At 45.4% G+C, this 13,421-nt stretch overlaps 1 protein-coding gene across 3 annotated transcripts in view; it reads left to right on the top strand.

The window, feature by feature from the left end:
* The window catches only part of CLDN10 (claudin 10), a 64,874-nt gene that overhangs the window by 47,649 nt on the left and 3,804 nt on the right, over window positions 1-13,421 (top strand). For all 3 annotated transcript variants that reach the window (XM_063127443.1, XM_063127442.1, XM_063127441.1), the window contains exons 2-4: window positions 10,082-10,243; window positions 10,409-10,490; window positions 13,017-13,124. In XM_063127443.1, the coding sequence (XP_062983513.1) occupies window positions 10,082-10,243; window positions 10,409-10,490; window positions 13,017-13,124 (352 nt within the window). The remainder of the gene's footprint in view (window positions 1-10,081; window positions 10,244-10,408; window positions 10,491-13,016; window positions 13,125-13,421) is intronic.

Below are 13,421 nucleotides of genomic sequence, written 5' to 3'. Positions count from 1 at the left end.
TGCAAATTGTGGAGCATTATCTGTTACATGTTCATTAGGACACCCCAAACTAGCAATTACATTCTTTAAACAACTAATGACAGTAAGATCAGTCATGTGTGCTATTTCCAGGAAAATTTACATGGAAAAAAAGTCTGTGGCAACCAGGTACTTTTGCCCTTCTCCACTCCCAGTGCAGTCATGAGGAGGTAGTCAGAAATATTTACTTCAATTTTCAACTAGCTATGGTTTGCCATTTTGTATGACCTAGAATAAACTAGTTAAATTTAGCTATGATTTGTCTGAATAAGCCAACTTCAAACCATGGCTTATTATCCTGGCTTATTTAGACTAAAGTTAAAACAAGCCACAGTTCCCTGTTTGGAAAAAAATGACAGTGGATAGTTCTAGTCTCCCATTCACGGCCACACTAGTAGTGGAGATGGAAGGGGGAAGTGTGTAAGCCCAAGCCTCATTCATCTATCACTAAAACATTGTTTAGTGTTACATTTTTACTGCATATTGCTCACTAGGTTTATTGCTCAATTTGTTTATTTAATATCCTCACCCCATCCCTTTACAGAAATTCTGGCAGCAGTTGGGGCATGCAAATGTTTCTCAAAGTATGTTCCTTCAAGTGGGCTTGAATCTAGAGGAACAGAGAGCAGGCTCATGCACATAGTGGTGAACAGTGGTTTCGTATTACGTCCAAATGAGGTCAATGCTGTGGCACTTTTGTGAAGGAACGGTTTCTTTAAATGAGTTCTCCACTCAGGAATGTTCTGCTCCTGGTTTATGCTTCCAAACTCACTGACAGCAACATTTAGGACAACTAGTCACTACCTTTTTTCCTGACATGATTCTTGTGGATGTAACAGGCAGAAATCAACAGATTATTCTTTTCACTGTATAGAACAGTAGAAGGAAACATGTTAGGGCAAGATTGCCAAATACAGGGGCCCTTGGGGTCCTCAAGAGTCCACAAGAACTCCGTTGTACTCCACACAAAAAATACTGAACCATATTTAAGGCTAGTAACTGATGACCTTTGCAGACCAAGGGGGATGACCTATCCATACCTGTGACTGCAGGTAATAGCATCACTCTCTTTCCCCCATTCCACCTAGCTGAGCAGTGCAGGTGTCGCGGAATGTAAATGAATAATAGAATCCTAGAATCATAGAATAGCAGAGTTGGAAGGGGCCTACAAGGCCATCAAGTCCAACCCCCTGCTCAATGCAGGAATCCACCCTAAAGCATCCCTGACAGATGGTTGTCCAGCTGCCTCTTGAATGCCTCTCGTGTGGGAGAGCCCACAGCCTCCCTAGGTAACTGGTTCCATTGTCGTACTGCTCTAACAGTCAGGAAGTTTTTCCTGATGTCCAGCTGGAATCTGGCTTCCTTTAACTTGAGCCCGTTATTCCGTGTCCTGCACTCTGGGAGAATTGAGAAGAGATCCTGGCCCTCTTCTGTGTGACAACCTTTTAAGTGTTTAATGGTGCATAGTCTGCCATTTGCCAGCATTTGCAGGCAGCCAAGGGGAAGGGTGTGGGATGGGTATTGTTGGCCTTTGACCAGTCAGTGGAAAACTAGACTTAGGTAAGAGTGATGTTTAGTCTGGCTGTATTGGGGAGGGAAACGCTTTTGCCATGCAAGAGGATCTTGGAAATGAAAAGGTGGAATGTGATAAGAGGGCTTAGATAGTGGTGAGTTATGAGCTGAAGGAGAGTGTCTGTCCATCCCCACCTCCACTAGCGTGTTCTGGCAGTTGGGTAGAGTGCTAGCAAAGTGAACTTGGCATGGCCCAATGGTGAGAGTAAGATGGGGAGATATGTTTTAGAAGCTAATTGCTTGTATTTCCCGCTCCTATCCTGATCGAAACTAGAGTGTTTAGAAGCGAATACGAGGGCATAGCTCCTTGGGGGTGGGGAGGAGTTTGGCCCATCAATTAATTCATCTTTGATGCCCCTGTGTTAGAGTGAACAGATAAAAAAGGGAAGACAGGGGCTCCTTTAGTCATGGGGTAGAAGATGGGATTTTGGCAAATATCCTGGGGCAAAGAAAGTTGCATTTGCTCCTCTATGCAGTTATTCAAGGTACGGGAGCGCTTTCATCCTAACACAGGAGTGGCCAGTTTGAACGCTGTCCCCTGCAGAACGTCCGACTGCCCTGCGGTTTTAACAGTGCAGGAGGTCTGCCCCCACCCCCCCAAATGTAACTTAGAATGCCAAATAGCCAGGATGAAGAACTGAGGCTTCCCCTTATTTGGGTTATATGGCACAGCTTGCTTCCTTGCCTTTGAGCGTCCGATGTGTATTTCTTGTCCGATGTGGCTTTTGGCACGCTCAAAGACAAATCTCTTTAGGATTCTTTGCATTTGTCTGATCCTTCCTCAGCTTAGGGCGTTTGACTGGATTCTTGTCCTCCCAGCCTGTGACTTTGTGCTGGTTTAGTGAGCTAATTAGGCCTTGCTCTCTCGGCTCCTCCCAGTCCTTTCCAACAAAACATGTGCTGGACTTTGATGAATGGCAGCCATGTTGTTTTTAGCAGATGCAAGTTATTTTGGGCAGGATGAATGTTTACCATTTGCCTAGGAGATTTAGCCATAAATTAAACTTGAGAGGACCTCTGGGTAAACACGTTCATGCTTCAGCACGCTTAATGTGTTAATTAGCTACTAACAGTGCCAATAAAGTGGACCAGTCGGAAAATAATGGCTTCCTAGCCACTTTTGATCTACAGGTGTACGTAAAGAATGTAACCCAGAAAGAAATCACAGAAGAAGGGAACTGAGGGTTGGGGGGAGCTTTGGAAAGAATACCCACATTTAGTAACATTAAACCAGGTCTGCACAACTTGTGCCTTCACAAATCCAGCTCAGCAGTCATGTTTGGCCTTGATTAGACTTCCTGTGTTTTCTGCCTATCTGGAATTGCAAAAATAGAGAAAACAGGATTTGTCAGGCTCTTAGGAAACATAGGAAGCTGCCCGTACACTGAGTCAGACCATTGCTCCATCTAGCCCATTGTTGTCAACACTGACTGGCAGTGGCTCTCCAGGGTTTCAGACAGGGGTCTTTCCCAGTCCTTCCTGGGGCATGTCTATACAGCTTCTTTACCCTGACCTAAATGCGCAGATTCGCATTTCAGGACACATGATGCAGCCGTCCATTCGCCATAGCGCCAGGTTTTAAATGCGATAATGCGCAGATTCGTAGTTGTGATTTACCGCCACTTTTAGATCAATGTCTGAGTTTGCACCACATTATAGTTATGTGTCGCTGGGGGAGTTAAAACACATTTTGACATGTGGGCAGAGCTTTGAAGGCAGGACAAAGTGATTGGCCGATTTCCTGGCTTCCCACCTATCGCGTCCTCCTCTGGCTCCCTCGTTCCTTCCCGCCGTTTTCATTTTAAATTATATGATTCTGTGGAGCTCCACAAATAGAGCTTATCATATTAAAACAATGAGGGGGACGGGCAGCCAGAAGGAGGAGACGTGTTCAGTCCCCTCTTGCTCCTTGGAGAAAAGCCTTTGTTTTCTTTTTGTCCTTTGCAATGCGCTGTTTTCCCCCTCTCTCGCATCCTCCTTTGCTACCTCGTTTCCCCCCCCCTTTCAGTTTTTCTCTTATATGAATCTGTGGACATCCACAGATAAAATTTATAGCTTCACTCCTCTCTCCTCCATAGTATCGTATCATCGTATGTGCGCATGTGCGCATTAATAACTGCACTACAAAAAAAATCAGGCAATAAATCGCTGTTGCTTCTGCAGTGTGATGCTCTTTGCCTAGATTCGAATCAACGGAAATTATATTCAAAGAGGAGCAATCCCATTGTTGTATAGATGGGGGCCTGGAGAAGCCGGTTATTGAACCTGAGGCCTTCCGCCTGCGAAGCTGTGCTGTATCACCCTGAGCTATGGCCCCTCTTTGAGTTGCACTGCAGGCTCACATTAGCACTTGGTTATGTATACGTATTCATAGTTAACTAGAGGTCATAGGTCTGCTTAAAGGCCATTTCAAGCTCCGATTAAGCTGTCAATCTGAAATCATTAGTGAAACGAAGGGTGGGGGAGTCACATACCATTATGTCTAAAAGGTAGTGGGGAATTTGCTCTGAAATGTGCATTTTTCTACAGTGGTAACGAAATAGGGAGTTGGCGGTCTCTTTGCCTTCATGATATCTTTTGTTTAAATTGGCCCTGCTCTCTGCCCTTTGACGGCAGTTTGATGTACAGAAATTAAACAGGATATGTTTTTCCAGGCCTGGAGAGAAGTGTTAGGAAAAAATTCACTAACAAACTTCCTGGATGCCAGGCTGCTGTAGGGGTGGGTAACGTGTGGCCCTCCAAATGTTTTGGCCTACAACCCCCCATCAGCCTTGGCCATCTCTCCTCTTTTACAAAGGACAGCCCTCTATTTGAAGGGCTGCTAGAGGCCCATCCTGTGTTTGAAAATGCCTTCGATTTGAAGGGCCATCCTTTCCCATTCTGGTTTAAAGATAAAGTACCATAAGATCTGTGGCCCATCAACACTGGCACCTGACTTGCAGACTGAACAGGCACACGGAAGGCCACAGCCTTCCACACTACGGTGAGATGTGCTGCATTTCTCTTTAAATTATAATTGTTATCTGTAAATTTGCATCCATCCATACAGATTAGCGCATGCAAACTTTATGCAAATTGATGCCCTCTTTTGTCCTCTTTTTTGGTCGGGGATCATGGGAGCTGTAGACCAACACATCTGAGGGCCGCAAGTCGCCCACACCTGGTTTAAAGCCACAGGAAGAGTCAGTAGGAACTCTAGCAATAGCTGGACAGTAGTTTTAGCTTTTCGTTTCATTGGGTGTCACCATACAAACACCCTGCGTACATTGACAGCGAAAGTGGAGTTCTGCCTGGAGGTCACACCCTCTCCATGCCATTCAGTTATAAAATTCGGAGAATTGTGAATGTTGAAGGATAACTGAGCTTTGGTTTGTGTACTGCAGGGGTGCAGAACCTCCGGCCCATGGGGGACTTCAATCCGGCCCACACAGCCTCTTTGGGTTCCCCGCCCCCTGGAGGAATCCCCGAGGAGGGCATCCCCTGGCTACTATCTCCACTCTCAGATTGGAGATCACAATGGGGATTTCCCTGTTAGGGTGTGCGAGCAGTGGAACCCCCGCTGTTACCTTTGATCTGAGATAGCAGCAGGGAGATGAGGGGCCGTGGGCAGCAGGCTCTGGGGCTTGCCTGTACCAGTGAAAGCACCCACTCTCCCCACACGCATGTGAGTCTCCTTCTCATGCTCCATCCCCTTTTCATAATGGTGGGAAGAGGTGGGACACGTGAAGGGGTTGGGTCCCTGTTGCTCTTCTGTCAGGAGGAGGCAAGAGTGGGAAGATGGAATAGAGCCATGTTGGTCTCCGTTGCTCCCCGTCAGAGGAGCAATGGGGTTAAGTCCAGCTTGGCTTTGCTGCACAATGAAGCCTGGTCCCTGGTCCAAGTGCCGGATGGAAGATCCACTTATGGCTTGGGCCAGGGAGCAAATGACATCAGGTGGGCGTAGCCAAGTCCCATGGAGGGCTGGCCAGGGGGCATCATCTGCCCGCCCCCACACCCAAAAGTGTATTGGTTCCAAAGTGCGAAATTGGTGTACTGGTTCCAAAGTGTGACATTAGGAAAGTTCACGTTGAAATGCGAACCAGCTGAATTTCTCTCCTATCCCACCCCTGAGGTGGATGCAGCATAAATTTTGAGTGTAGATCAGTTTGCTGACAACTTTATTTGTTGCATTCAGTTTACTGGCAGTGAGTAAGGTGAAGCAAACGGAACTATTGAGAGTTCACTTGAATGAGGTCACGAGGAATCACCCTCGTGCACCCTGGCAATGGCTAATCTTGATCAAATTGCTCTGCTCTTTCCTAAAATAGCACTGGAGAAATATTTACTTTACTTTCTTAAAAGGCCAGGATCAGCATCTTCAGCGGTCCCTCCCTGCTCAAGCCTAGTTTCAGCCCAGCAGTGGTGTTTCTCTGGACTAGAGTTGACAGGTTGCAACAACACTGTCTCTGGGTTGTGTGCTATCAATGAGCATGGCGCTTTATAAAGTACAAAAAGGCAGGTCCCTGCCCCGAGGAGTTTACAGTCTACAATTTGCTGCAGGGGAAACAACAGAGGAAGGGGTAAGAAGTGGAGGCAGTAGGGTAAGTAGGGTGAGAATGTGCAGTTATTTCAATTACATATACTGGCAGAGCCAGTGTGGTGTAGTGGCTAAAGTGCTGGACTGGGAGTTGGGAGATCTGAGTTCTAGTCCCCACTCGGCCATGGAAACCCGCTGGGTGACTTTGGGCCAGTCACAGTCTCTTGGCCGAACCTACCTCACAGGGTGGTTGTTATGAGGATAAAATGGAAAGGAGGAGGATTATGTATGCCGCCTTGGGTTCCTTGGAGGAAAAAAGGTGGGATATAAATGAAATAAATAAATAAATATACTTTGGCTTATTTACAGCAGAGCATGTAGATTTAAATTCCCTGTTGCAGTAGAAGAGGAGACTGGCAGCCCGTGGTGTGTCATGCTTGGAACCTTCCTGGGAGGATAGTGGTGCGCCTAAAGGGCAGGGCGGGGAGAGGAAGCCCTTCCATTGTCTCCTGTTGCACTGGGAAATTTGAAAGCCACAAACACCTGTCCCAGGTTGCCACCTGCCCACTGTTCCCTGGACTCCAGCAGTGCTTTGCGCCGATCACCAGCCCTCCCTCCAGGCCCAGACAACACATGGGGCTTTTTGCCTGACACCATGCAGCTGCAGACACTGCACACTCCAGCAGAACCATCAGTGTGGGGGATAGGACAGAACCTGTGGCTCTCCTGTTGTCGTTGGACTCCAACTTCTATCAGCCCCAGCAACCATGGCCAATGGCTAAGGATGATGGGGAATGTAGTCCAACAACATCCAGAGGGCCATAGGTTCCCCACCTCTGGGGTAGGGTCCTTTTCCCCACATGAGGTTTTTCTGCTAAAAATCCCGAGATCTGCATTTTGCCGTAGAAGGGAAAAGATACAGAGATGTCACTTGGACTATACTACCAACACACAAAAATGTGGGTTTATCCTAACTCCACTCCTGAATGAAAAGAGGATGAGAAGTGGGTTCCAGCACGAATGGGATTGCGCCTCGTTGCTGGGATTCCAGTCAGTTAAGTCTGAGCAGTTTGGCTCGCTGGATCCGCTGCTAATGTCTTTCTAAGGACCGTGAATATCTCAGCTTGAAAAGAAAAGAAAGAGCAGGTTCTGCCCCTGGTGACTTCAGAGACGGGCTTTGAAAACGAGTCATTGGCACCTGCCAGAGGCTCATCAATCGGCTTCCAGCAGGAGCTGAGAAATTGTGAAGCAGAAAATGAGGATTTACCTTTAAATAGCCTGATGAAGTGGGAGACAACGCTGCCACCGCTGCCTTTGCGTGTTCCTCCCCGTCCTCCTTTGGTGTGTGCCCCATTCTTCCTTGTGCAGCGGAGCATGCGGGAGTTCGCTGCTGCAAGCAGTGGTGCAGGGCAGCCAAAGAGACCAGGGAAGAAGTGGGTATAAGCTGTTGAAGCTACCTTGTTTCATCAGTGCATTTTAAAGTTCATCAGAACGCAATCCCGTTTCGTGGGCGTCCCGCTCCAAAATAAACAAATCCCCGTTGCCTCCTCTATAAAGATTGCCTTATAAGCAGCTATGGACAGCCTCCTTCCAGCCAAAGTGTTTAAGGCTGTTGACCCGATCTGTGCTAGCAAGATGTCATTCGAAAGGCCTTGGCATAAAGAGCTTCGGACATTTGCTCTTGAAAAATTGCCCACGGACGATAGAGAGGCAAACATTTCCCCCTATCGCCAAAGCAAGCCACCCTATCTGGGCCAGACGTGCTGGACTACTCAGCAGGAAGGGTGAAAGCTCACGGTACATTCATGAAGTTCATGAATTCAGCAGGAAGGATTAAAGTTCATTTTGTGGAAAAGTTCTGTGCAAACAGCTGATCAAATGCAGTAATTGTGGATGATCCTTTTGTTAGGACAAGGTAGGTTTCTTTGCGTCATTTCTGTGGATGTCAACACTCATCAGTGAAGACATCTGTTGAAGACAGGCAGGACGAGCAGAGGAGAAGGAGATGGGTAGAGAGACTCCTGCCTTCTCAAGAATATTTCCATTCATTTTACTTTTATTGCAACGTTTACGTTTCATGGTCGCAACATTGGCTAGAAAATGGTTTACAGAGCTATGTAGCATGGAGCTAAGCAAACACAAGTTCTTGACACCAGAAGCCATTTTTTGGCTATTTTTTAGCAAGTTGTATTTAAGCGTGCAGCGACCTGCTGAATTTCTTGAGTCAGGCCACTAATATACCTCTACAAACCTGGCACTATTTGCAAGATCAGGTCCTGGAATTGGTGCTTGAAACAGCCCCCCTCAGGATTGTGTTTCATGCCAAAGGAATCATGCTGGGGTGAAAGGATATGTAAGAGAAAACGAGCCAGCAAGAGAGATCAGACTGTTAACATAATCAGAATCTAGGCCTGGAATCCAAAATCAATAATAATAATAACAACAACAACAATAATAGATGTGTGCCTGTCTACCTGTCCATCTGTCAGTGCCATAATGCCAAGTCTGTGAAAACTAGATGCCTGAAACTTGGCCTGCCTGCCCTACGGGACCCTAGGGATGTGCACCTCAAAGTTATTTTGTTTTGAAAACACATTAATTACTTTTAATTAATTTTAATGTGTTTATGTGGCTGAAGCTTGTAGTAACAACTTTAGCCACCAGGGGCAGACTTCCTTAACTGGTTCATGCCTTTGCAGCTGATACAGTTTGAAGACGGGAAAACAGTGGGCCAAGCAACAGAGTTTTATGGCTTCTCCTCCCTACTGTGGGACAGGCCTCATTCCCCCTCAGGGGAATGGAGAAACACCTTCCTCAGGGGGCTTTATGGGTGCATCTTAGCCATGGGAGATCGAGGACAAATAAAAGGAAGTACTTCTTCACACAGTGCATAGTTAAGTTATGGAACTCACTACCACAGGATGTGGTGAAGGCCACCAATCTGGATGGCTTTAAAAGGCGGTTGAATAAGTTCCTGGAGGCGAAGGCTATCAATGGCTACTAGCCCTGATGGTTGTGTGCTATCTCCAGTATTCGAGGCAATAAGCCTGTGTGCACCAGTTGCTGAGGAACATGGGTGGGAGGGTGCTGTTGCACCATGTCCTGCTTGTTCCTCCCTGGCTGATGGCTGGTTGGCCACTGTGTGAACAGAGTGCTGGACTAGATGGACCCTTGGTCTGATCCAGCTTGGCACTTCTTCTGTTCTTATGCCAATGGACGTGGTTTCACTCAGGCGGGGCGAGCACAATGTGTCCAACTCTGACAGCTCTGTACGTTTGCTTGAAGGCTTCAAACTAAGGGCTGTTCCAAGCTGTGTGAATCCGGGTCTGTTAGCTAATGAATAAATAAAGAAACTAATGGTGTGTTAGACATTCTGGGCAGACAATCCTATGCATCAGAGGGCAAGACTGGATTAAAAGTCGATTTTGCAGCCCAATCCTCTGCACATTTGCTCAGAAGTAAGTTGCCAGGGTTGGTGACTTACAACCCAAAGAAGACTGGCATTACCCCTCAGGTGTGCAGCTGGTGTGGGGGGGGGGTTTGATTCCTCTCGCTAATACAAGCATGTGTATTTTTGATAGTTCACCAGACAATGACTAGTTGTAGTTCAGATGTAATATCTCTGTCCTTGTAAACCATGACTAGGAGATGGCAAACATGTTGAGGGCTCAAATGCTTCCTTCCCATCTCCCTTTATGGTCTACTTTAACCAAGGTGTGGACTTACCTCTGCATTGGCACCTATCATTGGTAACATCATGCAGATGTGAAGCTGAGCCATGTTTAAGGCTATCAATGGAAGAAGGAGTCGATTTTGAATGGAAGGGAGAAGGACGGTGTGATTCCACAGAGTACTCCCAGTTTGCATGGATAGGAAAGGTGTAGGTGTTGGTGTGTGTTACATTTGAACACACACTGGACCTATTTGAAAGTTGAACTATTAACTAACGCCAGCTTTTGCTGTTTGTGTTTGCAGGCTACATCCAAGCCTGTAGAGGACTCATGATCGCGGCCGTCTGTCTTGGATTCTTTGGCTCCGTGTTTGCACTGGTTGGGATGAAGTGCACAAAAGTTGGAGGCTCAGACCAGACTAAAGCTAAAATTGCTTGTTTAGCTGGGCTGATTTTCATCCTTTCGGGTAAATATGACATGACAAATGCGAAGTGATTTAGAATTCTCTAGGAGCACATTCCATCAAATTGATGGGGAAACTGCTATTGATTTCATCGGTCAGTAGGATCAGGTTTACATTTATTGTGCAGCTTCTAGTTCCTGAAATGTTGTCCATCTGATGCATTTTTAGGGCTGAGCGCGTTGACTGGTTGCTCCCTGTATGCAAACCGAATCACATCCGAATTCTTTGATCCTACGTTTATTGCACAAAAGTAAGTACTGTTGGGGAAAGGTTGGTTTCCCCCACCCCCCGAAGAAGTATAGGTCTGTTGGAGCTTAAGAAGACAAATTCATTATACTGCATTGCCACAATATGTGAGGCATTTAAACAGTGGATGGAGGGCAACCTATCAGGGATGCTGTAGTAGTAGGTTTCCTACATCAGCAAGAGTTTGGACTAGATAATCGTTGAGATCCCTTCCAATGCTACGATTCTGCGTTTTCCTCTATGAGGTTCATCAGACGAGTGTTTTATCGCATGCTCGCTACTGCTGACTTGCAGATGTGTGTGAATCCTTTAGACAATGATGTCCACCTCCCACATGCCTCCTGCTCCTTCTGCTCATTTTTCCATTGCAAAATGGACCCCCAAAATGCAAATATATTTTTTTAAAAATGGAATGTTTCGCGATTTCCTGCTGTGTGCAGGAACAGTAGCATGATAGAAACGGCTCCTGAATAGGCCATGTGATCTTTGTTTACTTCCTCTTTCCTGTCGGGGAAGAAGAGGAAATAATGAGGGACAGAAGCGGGGGCGGAGAAGCAACGGTAAGGAAACCCGATTTTCCCCCGTGTGATGAAGCTCTATGTATGTATGTGAATGCAAGTGACTTGGAGGCCCTCTCTCCTATGAAAAGAAACTATAATGAATATAGTTGCCAGGTTGCAGTTGGGATGACCTTTACATTTTGCCATTGCAATGAGAGAAGAGGCAACCACCACTTCTTTTCCTTTCCAGGTCCCCCTTCCCCCCCCCCCCCCATCTGCTATGTACTAGGCTTACTTTTTGCACAAAGAGATGGATTACAGGCAGGTGAAACAAAGGCCTGGTTCAGACAACACGCTAAACCACACTGCTTAACCACAAAACAGTTAATGGAATGCATTCCGTTAAACATTTTGCGGTTAAGCAGCATGGTTTAGCCACTGACAGTCTCTTTTCCCACTGCATTGGTAAATGTAAAGATATGTATGCATGTTTTCCAGGTCACACCTTGGCAAACCTAAGCACAAAAGATTCAGAGTTGGTGGAATAAATGGCTCAGATATGAATGATTTGCAAGCTATCAAGTCTATCTCTACAGCAAGCAAACAATAACAATGAAAGAAAAGAATAGATATGTGATTTAAGTAATAGGTTTGAAAGGTTTTGGGTTCCCAAAGAGTACCAAAGACATCCTGCATAAATCCACTTTCACAAATGTAATAAAAGACACCTATCTTCTCTGCTGGTAGTATTCACTCTCATGCCAGATGGATAGATCAAAGAAGAGAAAAGCAGTAAGGCCATGCGGACCTGTAGCACATTTAACTGTTTCAGAAACAGTACCAACAGTCAATATTTAGTATTGCCATCTTTCTTTATTGGCCATGTCCTTATGCCTTTACAGAAGCCTCACACACAGAAATCTGGAAGACGTGCTTTCCAGACACAGTGATACAAAAAAGAAAGAAAAAAAACATCACTTGCTGATTTTCTGACTGGCTGGCTTACAGAAACAGACCCTGTCCTCTTCAAAATATGGCTACTTTAGGGGGTCTATAGCGTAATAAAATAATCACTGCTGCCTGCTGTTCCTGTCAGTATTCAACTGGCATTAAGATCAGTGTATTACAAGCCCAATAAGCTTCACTCTACATGTGTTGGACAGAGGTCTTGGCAAATATTCTCTGGCATATACAAAACAAGGATAGCTACAAAAACAAACAAAGGAAAAGTAGAATTCCTGGTCTACTTCTGAATTGAAAGTAATTAGTAGTTTACCAGGGCTGGATCCCAAGCCCACTGCTATGGTTCTAGTTACTTCAATCAAACTGTAAAACACCCATAACCAATAATCCAATTTTGCACAGGGCCAGAATACTCAGTGCATCCAACTGTGCTTAAAGCTGCTCACTCTTTAGCCTGGCTAGTGATGAAAATCAAGATTCAGCCAAGAGATTAAGGATCTGCTTCCCAAGCCAATTACCCTAATGGGTGCCCAACAGGCTTCAGAATTAGAGAGAGCAAGGCACCGACCCCAGTATTCACTTATTAGGTCTTTATGTAAGCCTCTCTCATAAACTCATGCAATGTGAATGGCTGTTATACAGTAGCAGTAATTAGTGCCTTGTTCTCCAAACCAGAAAAAAAGGTGAAATCTTTTACATTGATCTGTCTCTGATTAAACTTAACAGGGGTACTTATTTTGGCACGTTTAGGCTATGATTGGAAGTGAACTCCATTCACATCAACTGGACCGGCTTCCATAATGGTGGTTGGTTGCCAAAGTCCCTTGAACTGTAACTACTGGAGAATGGAAAAAGGCACCTGCTCACGGGAAGAGTAGAAGTTCGGATGACTTTGTTGTTGTCTTTGGCAACATAGTGTGCACAGCTTCTGCAAAATTATTTCGTGAAATATGTTAATATGTCGGATGGCTTTGTTTATCTTTGTCACACCCTCCAAAAGTGAAATCAATGAAACCTATTTGCTGATTAAACTATTTACTAAGCATGAATATATCACTTTCTTGCAGGTATGAATTAGGAGCGGCTTTGTTCATTGGATGGGCTGGAGCATCACTTTGCATAATTGGCGGCAGTATATTCTGCTTCTCAATTGCTGAAAACAATAAAACTCCAAGGTACAGAACACACCAGCTTTATTGAAATTAATGCATTAGCATATTTCTAATTATTAAATGTGTAAGAAGGTAAGCTACGCAGATCCAGTTTGCATATCTTTCAAAAACAACCTTACAGTTAGAGTTTGGGAATGATTGGTTGAAAGGGAAAAAAGAAGGATTTAACGATTTCAACCTACCTCCCCTTTTAAGGAAAACCTTGTTTGATATTGCTTATCAGTATAAAGCTTTAGCATAGCGTTAGATGTCATCTGGTAAAAGCTGATAGCAAAGCATTCCGTTATGCCTTGTAGATAC

Source organism: Elgaria multicarinata, chromosome 5, assembly GCF_023053635.1.
Source record: "Elgaria multicarinata webbii isolate HBS135686 ecotype San Diego chromosome 5, rElgMul1.1.pri, whole genome shotgun sequence".
NCBI classification, from domain to species: Eukaryota; Metazoa; Chordata; class Lepidosauria; order Squamata; family Anguidae; genus Elgaria; species Elgaria multicarinata.
Note: the sequence above shows the minus strand (reverse complement) of the source record. Positions and strands in the feature narration are given on the sequence as shown.